Genomic DNA, 12,836 nt, shown 5'->3' with positions numbered 1-12,836 from the left:
TTTCAGACTTCGGTCATTTCCAGAGTATAGAAATAGCTTGACTGGCTGTGTGCTTTCCATCTAACTGCTGTTTGTTGGGCCGATGTTCAGATGGGAAGTGAAGCTGAGTTCCCCCTGCTGTGCTATTCCATTTTAGCAGATCACTGTCGCCTTGATACCAACTGTCCTGTTTTAAAACAACAGCACAACCAGTAGGATTTGTCCCCCCAGATTTAACCCTCCTCCACAGTGTAGAGATCTGTGTTTGAGCTAGTTGTCTAGACTCCCTTTAGCCAATGCAAATAGGTCAGATGAGTCACATTTGTCTTAAAAATCTATTTTAGGATATGATGAATTGTGCCCTGAAAGTGCTGATTTCTCTCCCTTGACTGTAAGGGAGGGGAGTTGAGAGAACTCACCTGTCCGTTCTTACACACGTCCAAAATGTTGTGAGTTTAATCCAGTCTGAGGTGTACTGAGATATGTAGTTAAGTGTACTGAGTTGAAAAGTTTTAAGCGTTTTTGCCTTGAGAAACATATGAGCAAGTTAGAAGCAAAATCATTTTAATCGTCTCCAAGTGCATGTGCAAATCTGGAACAAGGTTACCTTGTTCTTCTGGAAAGGTGCTTCACTGCTTAGCCGTTGCAGTACAGCAATGACATAGTCATCTGAAGGGGTGATGGCAGGAGAAAGACATTCCAATATCTGAGTGAAGCATAAAGTGGTTTAAATTACTATTTTCACTGGTGTCGGTTTTGAAAAACGTGATGGGTAATACGGTGCTCAGGGTTCTTTTCTTGTGTGTCATAAAACGCGAAGTTTCTGGTACAGATATTTCTGAAGGCTTCACTTTCACATATCTACAGCTCATTTTTATGTTCCACTTTCTCCCTGCAATCAAAATACCAAAATGTCATTTCTATGTGATTCTTACAGATTGAGTTTAATATATTTCTTGGGGCTACAGGAAAGGAAAAAAAAAGCCACAGAGTTCCTTGCTGGAAAAACAGTTTTTGCTTCTGTTTTGTACTTTTGTTTTCCTGTGATACTTGATTTCACTACCTAGGGAACTGCTCCTTGTAGGTTTAAAGTATTGATAGTGTTAGATTCTTTTTGCTTAAATGGTGTTTCTCCTCATTTTATCTTGTTTAGATATTAGTGTTAATGGTGGTCTTTAATTTTGAAAGATTATCCCTCATCCTGTACCTGAGCAAGGAAAAAAGTGAAATATAGCTAGAGGTTAATGACTCATTTAAATTTAACACATGTGCTACAGCAGTACTGCACAAATCATTTTAGCCAGTGATTGGAAATGTTCGTGTTTGTTCTTTTTCTTATTATTTGGTCTTTATATAGCTCTTCTTCATAATATTTTTGTTTGAACTGCCTTTGTATTAGTCATATGCCTACTTACTTGCCAAAGCAGGGGATTTATTTTTTTTAACTGCTAAACCCCTATTAATTACCTTAACTCCTTCACCTTATGGGGGTAAAGGTGCTCTTTAAGGAACAGGTCCATGGTCTTTTCTGTAATGTATTTACTTCACCCATATTCTGAGCAAAGAACGTCAAAGCCACCATCTTTTCCACATAAGTTTGCTATGTCTGCAGTCTGTTTCCTTACTAGTTTTCAGGAAAATGGCTCAGCACCTTTGGCTTCTGTCATCAGTGTTCTTCCCTCACATCTTAGTCATTTTAAAGGCACCAGGTGTATTCTTGCTGAGTTATCCTTTGTGTACAGAGTATGTCATTCTATGCTGTGGAGAAAGCCATTGTCATATTCTAAGAAACTATAGATGGGTCAGGCTTTACTTTTTGAAATGACTTTTACCACACTCTGTAGAAAAAGCAGCTGAACTAGTTTTACCATAATCTCATTACAGCTGTCAGTTTCGTTTAGGAAGTTTTGTTTCTTTAGTTTTATTTATGGAGTCCTGACTGCACATCAAATGAAAAGTATAATAGCATGAAATTGCCACTGTACATCAAACAGCATAATTGTCCTAGAATTCGATACAAGCCAAGTTTACTATTGGATAAAAAAATAAATAATGAAAAAATCAAAGGCAAATGGTGATTGTAAGTGACAGTTATCAGGCAGATGGGAACTGGCTAGATGCCTCTTCCCTAATGCCTTGTGTTGTCCTTGCATAGTTTGGAGTGTGTATTTAGATGGAAATCAAAATTGGAAGTATCGAAGAGCACACGTTGGGTGGAGTCCATCAAACTTATACTGAAAATTCAGTGATTTTCTTGCCACTCTAAAGAACTGACAGTTATTTCTCAGATGCTGTCTGCAATAGCAGGACATGGCTCTTGCCAATACTGTTTCACCTTAGTTTATCTCCACTGCCCTCCCTATATCTTCCTTTGCACTCAGGGTAAGTACAAGGATTTGACTGGATGCACGTGGCCACCAAGTCACAGCTGTATTTTCCTTCTGCTGCTTTCCAGTCTCCTTCCAGTTTTCTGTTTGCTGTATTTCAGTTTTCCCACCTCCTTTCTCTTCCTTCCTTCCTTGCTTCCAGGTTAAACCTCTGCTTCCAAGACAATGAAGCAGAAACACTTTTGGTCTCTATTTGTAGTCTGTCTCCCTGCACCCCCACAAATAGCCACAGGAGAAGGTGTAAAAGCTAAAAACAATCAGGAGGAGGTTTGTGTAAAATCACAGTGGCTCCTGAGTATTTTAATTAGTCTTTGATGCCTACTGTTATTTCACACTGCCTTGTTCTTGTATTGAGTAAGGGCTGAGAACAAGACAAAAGAGTTTTGCACAATAGGATAAATCAGTTCTGGAACTCCACTCTCTAAATTGTGCTCCACTTCTCCCTTTGGCTCACTGCCGATGAGAATGTCAGATCACTACGTAGGAAGAAGTGTAATTGTCTAATATATGTGTAATTGGGTGTTGCTGAAAGGTGAGGGTAGCATAGTGACTTTCACAGAGTTTCACGTGGTGCTTGTAATTTTGTAGAAAAATTGAGGACTGAGTAGAAAGGCAGATGATTTGGCAACATCTTCCTGTTCCTGAGAGTCTGCATTGGGAACTGTGAAGTCTTTCCTAAAGTGTTGACACCAGTGCTGGAGTTGGATGCTGATTGATTGGATGGAGCCAGCGATAACTACTGTAATGTCCTTTGCTGGCTTTGCTGGCCTCTAGAGCTTCCTGATGGATGTGTTTTACATCCCATGGATACATCTGCAGACACAGCTCTCCTGGATGTTAGTACAGCCCAGAGAAACTTTGCTGGAACCACATTCTCCAATATTAGGTGGCTTCTGTCAGAAAGCTTAATGAAAACGAATGTTCCGCTGCAATTTAATTTTGGAACTAAAACCAGGAAAACCAGCAGTTTGGCAACACAGTTCAGTTTCTCCCTTTGGGGGTTGATGTGGAATTATATCTTGCATATCTCAACATCAAAGGTACCATGGTAAAACTCGGGAAAGGCATGACTGATGTTAGTGAAAAAGGGAATATTGCCAGTTGTCTTGAGCCAAGTGACGATAAATTATGTGTCCATGTGGTTTTGTGTCTCTTGTGTGTGGAAACTTACAGTACCTTTGTAGACATATTAATTGCTTATATCGTTATCCATTGACATGAGCTCATGATTATGTAGCAACTGATCAGAGATTTTTACCTCATTTCCCACTGTCTGATTTAATGGTCTGTAATTTCCTCATCTCTGATTGAGATGTGTTACTGGGTTATTTAATCAAATCCTTTAGCTCAGCTGTATGTATGTGAGCTGTTGCATGCAGAACTGGTAATTTCCTCACTGCACGAGGTCTGCTTGTTCTGGATTTCTTTTTGCTAGCCTTCTGTAAGACTGCACTGTTATTTCTGACTCAGCCATCCCACCACTTGGCTGGTGCTGGTAATGCCATACAGTGTCCACACAGTCTGGCCCGTGTTAATTAAACCTTTGATAATGGAGGCATTGCTGCTCTCTTCATTAAAAGTCCTTGTTCTTTCCACAGTCTTTGTGAAAAATAAGGCAATTCATTCTTGAAATACTCTTAGCCGTAGTGCTAATAGTCAAGAGCTGCTCGCAAAAAGCCTTGCTAGACCTTTATATCCACTTTTTTCTTCATCGCATTTTTCCTTGCTGTTTTCTTTTTGGTCCTTTGTACCGGAATACTTTAGGTGTGCACTTAGGAGGAGGTTAACACCACAGTGCCAGTTTTGAGCACAGCATTGGAAAGTTACTTTCTCTATGTGCTCCCCAGCATTTTCTTTTGAAGAAGGATGTGATCTCTCTCAGTACTTCAGTTTTAACATTCCAGGCATGCTTGTGTTAATGGTCAAATCCATGTGTAGGAGTGTGCTGGGGAATTACAACTGTTGCTTGCACAAGAGAGCTGCTACAGCCTGACTGTGAAACAGTAGTCAGCTTCCTTGAGTTTGAAATTTAGAGTTGGGGTTTGGTTCGTTTTGCTTTTTAAACAGCAGATCCTTCAGTGAAGGAAAGGTGATTGTAAGTGTGATAGGGAAGTGGATTGATCTTGACATATGTTTAATTTCCTTGTGGATACAAGTGTGCGCTGAAGGCAAGTCAGTGTAAAGCAGCAATGTAACATCATGTCCTTTGGTCGTAGAAAGGAAGAGAAGTGGCAGCTGGGAAGTGGCAGAATACCTATCAGCTGTCACCTTCCACTTTGCCTTCCTCTGTAAGATTGGGTTTGTGTCTCTCCCCAGCTCGTAAGCAGGAGATTATCAAGGTGACCGAGCAGTTGATTGAAGCCATCAACAACGGGGACTTCGAAGCTTACACGTAAGCTCCTCATTTTGGAGGGAGTGAGGAGAGGTGGGGTATTTGCCACTGTCTCTGTAAATACTCCTGTTTATATGTGAGTGCCTGTGCTTGGAGTTACGTACTGTTGAAATGCCTTCTCAGATACCCCCACAAAACACAAGATGTGTTCATGGCTGCTTTGCCCTGGCTTCAGACATCGCCAATTTCAGAAGAGCTGCTAGTATAAATCCATTGTAGTTAAAAGAAAATACTTAAATCTTGCTTACATAATGATGTGAGGCATAAAGAATATCCCTTGCATTGCACAGCAGCAGCTTTTATCATCACAAGTAAAAATTCCTACTTGGAATTACACTGACCTCTGGGTCTTTTTTTGGTCAAAACATGATTTATATGAAATGTGGTCCACTTAAAGTAAGCTGCCAAATTTACTAATTGAGTTGAAACCAGAACTCCGTGCCTTCTCCTCATGTAAAGTACTGTTCTTTTCCAGTGTGATGGCATGAGTAGGTGAAATGTTTGAAAGGAATGAAAGAAACAATTAGAAATAATCTCTCCAAAGCTGTGATCCGTAACCACATGTGCTCATTGCAGAATTTCCTCTTTTCCACAGAAAAATCTGTGATCCAGGCCTTACATCTTTTGAACCTGAAGCTTTGGGTAATCTGGTAGAAGGGATGGACTTCCACCGGTTTTACTTTGAGAATGGTAAATATTCCCTTTTCATCTCCGAATCTTCATCTGTTCCTTGTGACTGTGTGTCTCTCACCTGATGAGCATTTTAGTTTGGGAGTTAATCGACTTGGGCAGGGGAAGGGAGTATTATTTTTTTCAGAGTTCTGCTATAGGTGTTTTTCACTCTGCTTCTGCTCTGCTCATTCACACATCACAGGGCACCTCAGAGAGTGGAGGAGAATTTCAGGTATTTGGAAAGAAAAAAATCAATATAAAGAATGAGTTTAGAGCTGAATTATTTTAACTGAAAATACTAAGTATAAATGTCATTAGACATAACAGTGAAACTGAAATGTTGGAAAACTCCAGATGGTGCTCTCCACTTTATTTAATCTATATATGTACATGGATTAAAGATATGTACTTATTAAATGGTGTATAATAAGGGATTCTGCTCATTCTACAGTGTGTTTTAGTTATCAGGTATGATTATCGTTTAACACTAATTATGAATTTGTATCTGCTAAGCCTGAGTTTTTTGTTTGTAAAAGGGGTTGGCATGAGTTCCTTTGGCTTACTTCGAGCGAATGTGATTTCTCCCATGCGTGCCTCTGTGTGTGTGTGTGTCTCGTAGCTCTGTCCAAAAGCAACAAGCCGATCCACACGATTATCCTGAACCCGCACGTGCACCTGGTGGGCGAGGACGCAGCGTGCATCGCGTACATCCGCCTGACACAGTACATGGACGGCAGCGGCATGCCAAAGACTATGCAGTCCGAGGAGACGCGCGTGTGGCACCGGCGCGACGGCAAGTGGCAGAACGTGCACTTCCACCGCTCGGGCTCGCCCACCGTGCCCATCAAGTAAGGAACAGCTCCACCACCAGCTCCCACCTCCTAGGCACACCACATAGTCCAGTAGCTGCTTTGGGCCTTAAAAACTGTGAGCCGTCCTCTTGGTAGTGTCCTTTCTTGTGGTTGTTTATTATGCATTAATACCCACTGGGGTGCGTATGGTATTGGTGCAAAGATTTTTAAAACAATGCGCCTTTTTGGTTGTTGTTTTCTACTGTGATGCCCACCGATACAACTCGGTCCCTGAACTGACAGCTTGAAAAGCAGAAAAGTGTTTTAAGGTAGAGAAAGCTTGATAGAAGCCACTCAAAACAGGATTAGAAAACCTGGAAGAGAATTGCTGGAAAACCTGGAAGAATAAAAAGCAGTAGGATATGTGGAGCTGTGAGAGCTGACCAGAAAGTTTCAAGTAAAAAAGTGTCGCTGTTGGGAAAAACTGAAGTTTGACTAATATTTAGGGTGATTTCCAGCCACCTCTAATTTCTCAGACCTAAGTATGTTTGCTGCAAGTTGGGTTTGAGCCAGTTTACATATTTACCTTGTAAACTGAGCCATCCCAGTACCTCTCACGTTCTTATCTCTTACCCACAGTCTCCGTGGGTAACTGCTGAGTATTCCCCATCAGACAGTTTCGACATCCCTGTGGGACAGCCTCGCATGTCTCCCATCAGCATTTCTCTGTTGTTCATCCAGGCCCTGCCACACCCTCGGAGTCAGTCAGTGACAGAGTTCCTTGAGCCACACTGTCATCAGGGTTAATAACAGCGCACTCGGGGTTGCAGTAATAAGATAAAAAGTCATGGCTTCCTCAGGAGGTTCTGCGCAGGCCCTTGGCTTTCCTTCTTCTTCTACAGCCTCCACTAATGAGCCCAAACATCACTGACTTATGGTTTCCCAATTAGGCAGCACTGGTCCAGGCCTTGCTTCGCTCAGTTGTGAGCCCACTGTAGGATACAATGCCATTTGTGTGAGGTGTCTTAATGTGGAGAGTGGCTGAATTTCCTGGCATGGATAATATGGGCTTAGATTTCATGCTTTGAACTTCTTCATCTCTCGTATTTTACGTCTTGCAACACTGTTCTCCTATTATGAAAGAATACTTGATGAAGTAAAAAATACGGTAGAATGAAGTGTTAAACTCCTTAGTGATGATTTTGTATTATTTTTTTATTCAGGAAAAAAGAAATTTTATTACTTAGTGATAACTGGTTTATTTCAAAATGTGAAACCAATGGGAACAGAAACCACATTGTCCTTTGTTTCTCACATTCCAGCTGCACTGCCAGTGTTTCAACAGATAATATTGGAAGAGCAGTTACACTTGTTTGAAATGCAGCGTTAGGTAAATCTTTGAGGTTTTCGTAAAGCAGTGTTTGTCAAGGGATCTGACCTGGGTGTGTGTAGAGCCAGAAAGCCCAAGTGAAGCAGGTTCACCTGGCCCACTGCACCCTCAACAGTCAGTGTTTACAGCCCAGTGACACGAATTGGACTAGAGAATCATTCAGTCTTTTCCTCTGCGTTTGGTTTTTTTTTTTCACCACTTGTGGTTTTGGGAAGGTATTGAGGAGGTTCTTTGCGGCTGCTTGTGTTCTCTAATAAAGGTGAGGATTTCTGGGACTGCCAGGGGTGGAACGAGAAGAAAATTTACCACTGAGTAATTTTTTTGAGGTTGCAAGGCAGTTCCTGTATCAGTGAATGTTCCAAGCCTATGAGGCCAGACAGAGAGGACATTGCAGCATTGTGAGGGGTGTCCAAGCTTAAGGGGTCACAGAGCAGCCTTAGAGCTGGACTCAGGCTTAAGGAGAGATTCCCTGAGACAGCAACATAGCCCTAGATATGTCACACTGGCAACAATATTACATAAATCCCATAATCAGCTCTCATCTTGAATTCAGAAGAAGATTTTGGACTTGCTCACAGCACTATTCCGAAATACCATTGGTCTGATGGTTAGGGGCCTCACTTTCCAGTCTAAAATTTAGTCATCTTCAGTGTATCCTTGGTTCTTCTATGCTGTCATTGTTCTTCTGCACTGGATAGATGTGCAGACATGAACTGGTTTGTAGGAAGGCTGATCACATCATTCCCACCTTCTGCTTCTGTAGGGTAAATAGCCAGCGTTACCTCAGATGGCTTTGTCTGATAGGATCTCCATTTTCCTGGCTACCTTATCTCCTTACTGTCTTTTTGGTTTGGGGATTGCCTTTCCATTAGCTTGGCTTCTTCTGAAATCCTCTGTCCAGTTGTGGTCAGGGCTTTACTCAATTCCACAATGTCTTTCTTTTCCCTGCTCTATTCTGGCACGATTTTTGCGCTTTTCTCATCTGCAGCTCATCTAAGCCAGCCACCTGTTTATCCTCAGCTCTCATTTCCAACCACTGAGTACATAGAAACTTTTACAGAGCTTTGCACTTCCTATTATTCCATGTAGTATTTCTGGATTACCTGGCCCTCAAGGTTATTTGGTTCTTCTTGCACAATGGTCCTGTTTTCTTTTCATAGTGCCTTCCACCTAAGTGTCAGTATGCTATGTGAGATCGGTCCTACTGCTTGTGCTCAGGACTAGTGAGTCTTCTCTAGGCTGATAGTTCACCTTTCAGCACAAACATTGTCATTCTTCTTTTAGGTCTTTTGCATATTCTTTATTTCCCATCTTCTTAAGTCTGACTGGGAGATTCCCATGTAGCACCATGCTAGAATCACCTTCTATAACCCATCCTGACGACTTTTGCACTGTCTCAGATTTCACCTTTGCTTTTCCCAGTCAGAGCAGCAATATCTCCATTTTGGAAAACTAGAGAAGAAACTTAATTAACATATTGTTCTAGTTTATCCTTCCTTTATTTGAAATGCTTACAGTCTACAGCTACTTACGTAATTCTTACCAATTCACAGTAGTTAATAATGGCATTTCCATAATAAAAAAGTATGCTGTTCATCATGTCTGAAGATGAATCTCAAATCTAATAAAGTTGCAAAAACAATTATAGCTGCGATCTGCTTCTGCAGACATGGTATACTAGATGATAAGTCAGTTGCTGCAAGCACAGTAGCTTCCTTGTTTTCAGAATTGCAGGAAGGAGTGTGCATAAATCTAAGGATAGAATTGAGCTCTTTGGTAGCTATAGATATAGGGAAATGTTTTCTTGTGGCAGAGGACTTATTTGGAAAAGAATATGAGCACAAATACGTATCTAGTTTATAAATAAATTTTATTCGTAGTTTTGCTGTGAGTTGGATGAGGCAAACTTGGGTTTCTGTCTCATCCATTGTTTCTCTCTGAGTCATAGAAGTGACGGTAGAATTCTTCTCTGTATCCATGTTCTTAGGGACCTGGGCTAAAGTGTTTCTGTAGAGCTGTGTCTGCTTGTCCTTGGAGAGTGCACCTGCCCAGTATGGGCAGTCAAAGGGCTGGTGGACCTAAAAGCGACTCCCTAACCTGACTTCAGCCTCAGTGAGGCGGGCGTTCCCTCCCTGATCATGGCTCACACCTTCATATACTTTGCTAGTATAAGTGCAGTGCCAGCCAGCAGAATGCTGAGTAAAGAGTTTGTTCTGTGTTTGTGCAGTGCCTAGCGCAGAGGGATCCCACCACGGCTCCGGCCCCTAGATGCTACGGTAATAAAAATGATGCTCCAGCCTCACTTAGCTGCATACTTGCTTCCAGCTCCTTTCCATTCCTTCTCTCTCTGCGTATGGCTCTGGCATGTCTTGCATGTGAATGACACCTGATTATTCCTTGTCTCTTGGTCCAATCTTTGTACGAGAGCCTCAGTCCATGGCAGTGCCTGCGATGTCCATGCTGAGGAAGTTAAGTTACTGAGATTCATGGCTGAATTCCACCCTCCCTCCCTTAAGGAATCCCTTTAGGCACTTAAGGGGGAATGCTTTAAGGCACTGGCTTCCTGCCTCAGTTTCCTTTTTTAACAGCCTCTCTGGCATCTTGTAAAGATGGAAAATGTCTGTAAAGTGGTTTGAAAAATAAAAGAATGCCTTTCCTGATTGGAGGTTTTTTCCCTTGTTTTTTTTCCCTGTATGGTGTTAAGTGATCTTGAGAAGGTGGCTTTTTTTCAATAGCGTTGGCTAACACTTGAGCATGTGTTGTTATCTGGTGGTGATGTTACCTCAGTAATGGAAATCTGTTTGTTTTTTTCTCCTTCCTCCTAGCTAAAAATATCAGCGGTGCCGCTCTTGCATTTTCCGTACCCAACGCACCTGGTCGATTACCATCTTGGCCATCCTGTTCTCTTCATGCATGTTTCTGAGTGCATGAAGTTGTGAAGGTTCTTCATGTAACACATTTGTGATGCACCACGTTGCTGTATATTCCATCTGTACACTGTTAACATTTCAATGAAGGTGATGTTCCATGCAAATAGAGAATAACAAGGCGTAAAACACGAAAAGAGATATTGGATGGACAGCAGTAGACACACAGTACATTTGTCACTTGCTCCATTTATGCCAAGTTTTGACAGACAACTTTAAAATCTATCATGTTTATTAAAAAAAAAAGAAAAAAAAAAGAAAAGGTATATTTTACCTTCTTTTTTTAAGAACTGTTTTTTGACTCCTCCTTTTCTCCCAAGTCCCAGGATTTTGCTTTGGTTCTGGTAGGAATGGTTAGGATGTATGCTGGCAGCTCCGTTACTGTAAAACAGATTTTTATCTTAGATGGACAAAATCACTGATAAATGTGAAAGTGTTAATATCTTGGCTTTGGACCAGCTGGAGCCTTCTTAGTTTATTAGTCTGGAAAAATCTCCTCATTTGCTGGTTTGGCCACTCCAGAATTAATTGTCAGTGTTCTGGTGAGTCAGCAGCTTCCATTTTCCTTTTGAGTTCTTTTTGCTTTATTTTGCTTAACTGAAAGTCACTGTTGGTTGATTAAGCAAAACTAAAAATTGTAAGGAACTAAGTGATAATTGAGAGACAGTTTTTGAGGATTAAAATGGAAGGAAAGAGAAAGATTTTTATCACTTTTAGGATGTACTGTAAATTTTTTAAGGAGGCTTTAAAAAATATAATATCTTGGTTAATGTATAGACCAGCTGTGTGGTTAATATATTCAAGAAATATTAGGCCTTAAAGCTAAGTATGAAGAGTTTACTTACATTATACTGCTGCTGTTGCTTCTCTGGAAATGAATTATGGAGACACCGGCTTTCCGTGGGACCCTAACACTTTACCACAGGTTTGTGTCTCCCCGCGCTTCCCCTCCATCCGCTCTTGGCTTCTCAAGCTCCCCTGACAGCGCTCGCTGTCGAGGCCGGCGATCCCGACGGGTTTGTCCCGGCTCCGGGCCGAGGGAGGAACGCTCTGCTGGCAGTGTAGAACGCAAGCCTTGCAACAGGGACTAGTTCTCCTTCCCTCGCGTTGCTGTAAAAATACAACCTCACAAGAATTTTGGTTTCTTCCCTTCCACTGTTCCAGGAAAGCCCAGGCCGGGCTGCTTTTGTTCTCCCCGTGGTTCTGTTAGCAGCAGGCTTCTGCTCCCCGCAGCGCTGTACAGTGCATGGTATCTCAGTGTCCTTTTTAGCCGTCCAAAATTTACAACTCGGCAGCCTGAACTTTTTAAAATGGGAAAGCTTCCTAATTTGTATCATTTCACCCTTCTGTGTTGATTACTAATCAAAAGCAGTTCTTAAACATGTTGATGTTGTTACTAGTGGATGTATGGTAGATGGACTTAAGCTTCTTTGATAATTACTACATGATTTTAAACAATATATATTTAAAATAAGCATCTACAATAAATGTGTTGAGCCATATTAACCTGCCAATGGGATCTGTGAAAAAAGTAATGGCCTCATTTTTTTCTCATTAATTTCTTTTCTTTTTTTTTTCTTTTTTTCTTTTTTTTTTTTTTGTGAAGCGGCTATAAGTGGCATAACTGTATTTAAAATTAACAAATTAGGTGTAGGGTGGTTTTTTTTATACTTCTAACATAGCATGTGGTGTTGACGTATTACTGTAGACCAAGTTTGTCTTCCACACCAAGACGTGAGGAAATTGTGATTTGTTCTCTCCACCACAACTGAATTATACACTTCTGTCATTTTGGAACACTGCAGTTTACCATGGGACACAGTGTACATATTTCTTGCCATAATGGTAAATGATTGATATATTTAAGGATTAATAAATTTGTGATTTCTGCTGACATTGTGCTTGTGTTTTAATTTCCCAGTGAATTGTGATCTTTGCAGCGGAAAACTTGTAGTGTCTGTTTGAGTTAAGACACCAGAGGCACAGATGCACTTTCTTAGGAGCTGAATTTTCAGTTTGAAAATATGAGTGTTTGCTGTTGTGGTTGTCTTTGGGTTAGTTCCGAAGTGCCTTTCCTGGGGGCCGTTTGCACACTGCTCATGCTCTGCTCTGTTGGTGGACTTTGCACATACCTTGTGCTTGTAGGGCCATATTTAGAAATGTTTTAGGTTGTTCCAACATTTCTGTTGCTGCTTTGCTGTGTTTTATGTATATGCTCAGCCTGTGCCACAAGACTCTGTAAGAGCAGTTGTTGTATGCTATATAATACCATAAAATATATGTAGTAATATAAAAACA

The 12,836-nt window shown here is 41.1% G+C and overlaps 1 protein-coding gene across 34 annotated transcripts in view; it reads left to right on the top strand.

Moving 5' to 3' along the window:
* Positions 1–12,432, top strand: part of CAMK2D (calcium/calmodulin dependent protein kinase II delta) — a 124,410-nt gene extending 111,978 nt beyond the window's left edge. For 29 of the 34 annotated variants that reach the window (XM_042021355.1, XM_042021322.1, XM_042021321.1 and 26 more), the window contains 5 exons: positions 4,683–4,758; positions 5,354–5,448; positions 6,050–6,278; positions 9,839–9,887; positions 10,437–12,432. In XM_042021355.1, the coding sequence (XP_041877289.1) occupies positions 4,683–4,758; positions 5,354–5,448; positions 6,050–6,278; positions 9,839–9,845 (407 nt within the window). In that variant the 3' untranslated portion in view covers positions 9,846–9,887; positions 10,437–12,432. Of the gene's footprint in view, positions 1–4,682; positions 4,759–5,353; positions 5,449–6,049; positions 6,283–9,838; positions 9,888–10,436 lie in introns of those variants that run through there. The other 5 variants (XM_042021325.1, XM_042021357.1, XM_042021354.1 and 2 more) reach the window with 2 other exon arrangements.
* The last annotated feature ends 404 nt before the right edge of the window (positions 12,433–12,836 follow it).

The sequence above is a fragment of the Corvus kubaryi genome, unplaced genomic scaffold (genome assembly GCF_017639235.1).
Source record: "Corvus kubaryi isolate FWS band 111438036 unplaced genomic scaffold, C.kubaryi_AGA036_p1.0 37135, whole genome shotgun sequence".
NCBI lineage: Eukaryota > Metazoa > Chordata > Aves > Passeriformes > Corvidae > Corvus > Corvus kubaryi.
Note: the sequence above shows the minus strand (reverse complement) of the source record. Positions and strands in the feature narration are given on the sequence as shown.